We start from the raw sequence: 5,413 nt of genomic DNA, 5'->3' as shown, positions 1-5,413 counted from the left end.
TTTTTTTCGACCAAAAACGCCTTACTATACATGGTCGTTTTTTGGAGGCTAAAATTGCCTTAGTATACATGGTTATTTTTTTCGGCCCAAAACACCTTATTATACATGGTCGTTTTTTTCGGCCAAAAAAGCCTTACGATACATGGTCATTTTTTTCGGCCAAAAACGCCTTAGTATACATGGTTATTTTTTTTGGGCCAAAAACGCCTTACTATACAATGTATAGTAAGGCGTTTTTAGCCGAAAAAAGACCAACCATGTAAAGTTTACATGGTTGTTTTTTTGGTTAAAAATCGCCTTACTATACATGGTCTGTTTTTCGGCTAAAAACGCCTTAATTTACATGGTCGATTTTTTTGGGTTAAAAAAAAAAAACGCCTTACTATACATGGTCGTTTTTTCGGCTAAAAACGTCTCCGTACATGGTCGTTTTTTTCGGCCAAAAACGCCTTAGTATACATGGTTATTTTTTTTGGGCCAAAAACGCCTTACTATTTTCGGCCAAAAACGCCTTAGTATACATGGTTATTGTTTTTTGGGCCGAAAAAAGACCAACCATGTAAAGTTTACATGGTTGTTTTTTTGGTTAAAAATCGCCTTACTATACATGGTCTGTTTTTCGGCTAAAAACGCCTTAATTTACATGGTCGATTTTTTTGGGTTAAAAAAAAAAACGCCTTACTATACATGGTCGTTTTTTCGGCTAAAAACGTCTCCGTACATGGTCGTTTTTTTCGACTAAAAACGCCCTACTATGGATGGTCGTTTTTTTTCGGCAAAAAACGCCTTACTATATGGTCATTTTTTTCTGCTGAAAATGCTTTACTTTTACATGGTTGATTTTTTGGTTAAAAAAACCCGCCTTACTATACATGGTCGGTTTTTCCGACCGGTTTTTACCATACACTATCATGTATGGTCAGGTGTTTTAGCCGGAAAAAAACGACCCTCTATAGAATGGTGTTCAACCCGCGGCTCGTGGGCCGCATATAGCTCTTTGGCTGGTTCATTGCGGCTCCCTGGCTTTCACTTGACAAGCGTCGAAAACGCCTCCACGGTGGCGCTGACATTCAAACAACGGTGCTATATCCAGCAGAACTTACGTCAGTCTATCATCAATCCCTTTACTTGATTGACATACATGGCAACCAGTCAGATGACAACTGAATCATGGTCTGGTGTTCCAGGATATAGTGCAGCCCCAAACTGACTGCGGCGTCCACTAACCTGTCATGTAGGCAAACTGCAGGGGGTCCAGCAGGAGTGCGGTGATGTTCTTTAGTTGCCCCAGGACAAGGCGTGTTAGGTACTTCATGATCACAGACGTCAGAGCGACAGACCTTTTGTCCTTTCGTTCCGATGTTGTTACTATTTTGTTGAAATTATAAAGCCTTTTAAATACTTGCAGATATCGCTATTCACAGCAGTGTTTCCATGACCTCAATTGGGGATAGGGACTGATCCCTCCCTGTAATCGGTGAGTTGCCTATTTCATGCCCCTTAAAATGTTTATAATTGCTTATATTCATAGTTTTAACATTAAATACACCACTGGCAGTCATCCCAAAATATTGTAATATAATTCTTAAATTATTTTACAAGAGTGCACTCAGGAAACAATTTATAAAAGACATGACTTGATTCTGGGGGAATAAAAAAATGTATCACAGGTTGCTGCATCTGGGTCAGCCTCTCAAAGATCTTTCCTTTTGTTTGGGCTGTGGCGCCCTCTTGTGGCGTCTAAGGGCAATATATAGAAGGCACAAAAATACGCCAAGAGCAAGGCGCTCCAAGTTGTCAAGGGGCGCATCATGGAACTTGTTCTTGTGGAAACTATACACCACAATCACAAAACACTAATTTGTGGCCATTTCATACAAATTTGTAGCTTCCTTTTCACTGTTTGGTAAGTAAATGGAGACCTTTTCTTGATGGAAATGGCAAATGGTAAATGTAGAGACAGTGGCCTGGACAGGAATACGGTAATCAGGAATACGGTAATCAGATTGCTTTTTCTTTTAGTCTGGGAACAAGCATTCTGAAAAGTTAGGGTTGCAGGGCATTGATGAGAAAAATACAGTGTTATGTCTGGAGGTCTGTCAATGTCGTTGGATCTCTGGAGCTGTTTTTCTTTTCAGGGAGAAAATGAAAATGTGGTCCACCTGAGTTGCTCCAGCCACAGAATAGAAATCTCTGCCATCACTTCCTCTGTGATCAGATATTTTTTTGAATATAGACAAAGTGTCATTCAGGTGTGACACTTTGAAGGTGCTTAAATGTTAAGTACAATCATTTAAAAAAACAAATGCATTCATGACACTCCTGATCTCTACTGGTTTTACACATAACCATTCCGAGGGGAACATACATTAAAAGTGCGCAACCGCCACTTAGATAATAACAACAAGAGTAAAGCACACGTCTCAAAACAATTTAATGCCCAATAGTTAAAAAAAATTAAAACAAACAGTAAAACAGTATTAGCCACAATCATTGAGTAATATTGTCTTAGGAGGTGAACTAAGTCATTGAGTAAGTCCTCGGTGAAGCTCCAGGTAGCAGAGGCACTATCCATCACTGATTTGGACTGACAAGAAAAGTTGAACTCAAAAGAAATACGGGTGGGCAATTACATCTGAGACAAAGAACAGAATAACGCCCAAAGTCCACCTCTGAATTGCTTAAAAATAAGGTTTGACAGTTACCACCTCAAAGACCAAATTTGAATGCCATTGCGATTTCTTCTGTCATCAATGCAAATGCTTGAGGTCAGTTATTACTGCCAAAGGTGGCACAAGTGCAACCAGTAATTAGGATTTGGAGGCAATTGCTTAAACACTTGAAGTGTGATGAACATGTAAATCAAAAATCTGAAAGGGTGGAAATATATTTGCGTGGCACTGTATGTTGCAGTGTGTTCCCTCAGGTAGGTCCGAGCACGAATTCCAATCCTAATTTTTTTGGTTTGTCCTCTTACTATTACAGTGCCTGATCACCTGTGATTTCAAGTATCTGGTTAAATTAACTGTAGGTCTTATGAGACCTTCCCTTGTGACAGAGTTACATGGTGACAATAGAGATTAACTTTAAATTACCCTTCACGTGGCATCAAGTGTTTCTTGCAGGTTTTTTTTCTCAGAACAGTACTTGTAGACTCTGCATGTTTGAACCCAGATATGTATACAAGAAAAGAATAAAATATGCTTGATCGTCCGCCTTGAACGCTCTCAAAATACAATGATTCTAAAATCTTGGAAAAAAAATATTCAAGTAAAAAAAAATAAACACGTAGCAGCATTCCTCGACAACCTTAATTTCGCTTGAAAATTGCCGTCACTAACACGTCCTACATCAGCAATCACTGAAGGTGCTTAATGTACGTAAGTGTTGGTCGGCTGCTGTCAATGATCATATTCATACAGTTCATACTGTATTATTGACGTCTCTACTTAGAGACTAATTCGTCCAACAGTGAAGATCTGTTATGGGCTAGAGATGCTCAGCCCTCAACTCTGTCGAGATGACATATTTTTGGCACTGTGACGTCATCGGTGAAGCCACAAGCTCTGTGCGCCGTTTCATTGTAACGTTTCCTGAATGGGGCTGCCGACTGTTTCCACGTTTTTCAGAGAGGCAGAGGGCATCGAGTTTCCAGCTGAGGCCTTCAGGTCCTGCGGATGCAAATATTGCAACGTAAAATTACAGGGTCGTAAAATTCCTTCCTATCCGTTTCGATATTTTGTCCCAAAGGAGACGAAAATAATTACAGTACATCTGAAACAAAAGATTATAACAATATATTTGAGAGAAAAAGCATGTTATTTTGCCTCATTCAAATCTTAATATCTGAACATTTAAATATGTAAACTAAAGTGCAATCACATTCGTAAATGAATGGCTTCTGGTTTTTGAAATGTAAATTACATCATAATTTCTCCGCTGCTGCCAGTTAACCTGGCCGATCTTCGACCCACTTTTCTCCAGATTGTCACTACGTTTCTCCATTTTCTGTTATCTCTTCTATTATTTTCTTCTCTTTTCTTTCTTACTGCTATTTTTTTATTTTTATTCTTCGTGACGTGTTCATTTTGGCCTGGGGAATCTAGTTCAGCATTCACTTCAATTATATCTGGCGCCATCTAGTGTCGTGAATGGGTATAATGTCTAGACCCCGAATATAAGACGACCCCCACTTTTTCAGTCTTATTTCAATGCAAAAAACACCGTCTTATATTCGGCCCAATACGGTATTTGTCAGAGGTCAAAGGAAACCTTTCCAGGCAGCATTAGCACACAATGTCATCTGAGACTTCTGATCAGTGAGCCTGTCAAGGTTTAACCCCCACCAGAGTCTGTTCTGCTTTGTCTGCAGCTTATTTGTGATGCAGCCAGGATAGCAGTGATGATGAAGACAAAGAAGTATTTCCGTTGACACGTTCATAAGAGGCTCTTACCTGCACATTCTTTTTAGGCTGCGGCTGTGGGAGTCCAGATGTCGTCTTCTCTCTGCTGTTGCCGTCTTTAGGGTGTTCTGACAGAGAGGAGTCGCAGTCACTGGCTTTTGTTTTAGTTTTGGCATCAAGCTGGGATATAACATCAATGCCGCCTCTTTGGTCCGCCTCTGCCTCTGCATGGCTGTCAGAGTCTGACTGAAGGTCAGTCTCGTCCCCCTGCCCAACCTCGACGCGCCTCAGGGGTCGTTTCCCGTCTAACTCGTGCTCCGTGTGGGAAGAAGCTGCGGTGCGCAAGGTCTCCACAAACATCCGAGCTGGCTCATCTCCGGCTTTGTTGGGCCGCGAGCGGCACAACTGATCCCCGTGCGATCGGGCATCCTCTAAACTGCGCCGTGGACGAGACTCCGGCATGTCCCCTCGTTCCATGTGGCCACGGTCCTCAATTTCTTGGAGACGAGGCTGGTCCGGTGGTGGAAGTGTCGGATCCCTTCTATGGCGGCGTAGAGGTGCAGTGATGCCATACTGGAAAACTGCCTGCACACTTCCATACATGAATACCTGAAAAGAACAATAGATTTGTCTTAACCGGGATTCCTCTTCACTCGATGAACCTCTCAGAGTGCGATACATGGAGGATAACGCCCAACTAAATATGACAATTCAAGCGCCTTTACCACAATGGCAAGCACAATCGTGAGGAGTACGGGGATCTGGAGAGTGATCGGGAGGTCTTTGAGGAGCGCTCTGAGAAACTCGCTGATCCCCAGGCCGACATGCTTCAGTGGCTCTGTGATGAGGGTCGTGATTGTAACGGAGATTGCCTTAATAGGAGGAAACACTTTGTATGAGGCACGTTCACATATCATAACTGGGACTTAGTTGTCCCCCCCCCACCACACACACACACACACACACACACACACACACACACACACACACACACACACACACACACACAC

General features: G+C 41.9%; 1 protein-coding gene across 1 annotated transcript in view; it reads right to left on the bottom strand.

The window, feature by feature from the left end:
* Positions 1-2,415: 2,415 nt before the first annotated feature.
* clcc1 (chloride channel CLIC-like 1) overlaps positions 2,416-5,413 on the bottom strand; it is a 9,799-nt gene continuing 6,801 nt past the window's right edge. Inside the window, exons 8-10 of the mRNA XM_019880343.1 lie at positions 5,129-5,275; positions 4,455-5,012; positions 2,416-3,671 (exon numbers count right to left, since the gene is read on the bottom strand). Coding sequence (XP_019735902.1) covers positions 3,579-3,671; positions 4,455-5,012; positions 5,129-5,275 — 798 coding nt within the window. The 3' untranslated portion in view covers positions 2,416-3,578. The remainder of the gene's footprint in view (positions 3,672-4,454; positions 5,013-5,128; positions 5,276-5,413) is intronic.

Source organism: Hippocampus comes, unplaced genomic scaffold (assembly GCF_001891065.2).
Source record: "Hippocampus comes isolate QL1 unplaced genomic scaffold, H_comes_QL1_v1.1 scaffold151, whole genome shotgun sequence".
Taxonomy (NCBI): Eukaryota; Metazoa; Chordata; class Actinopteri; order Syngnathiformes; family Syngnathidae; genus Hippocampus; species Hippocampus comes.
Note: the sequence above shows the minus strand (reverse complement) of the source record. Positions and strands in the feature narration are given on the sequence as shown.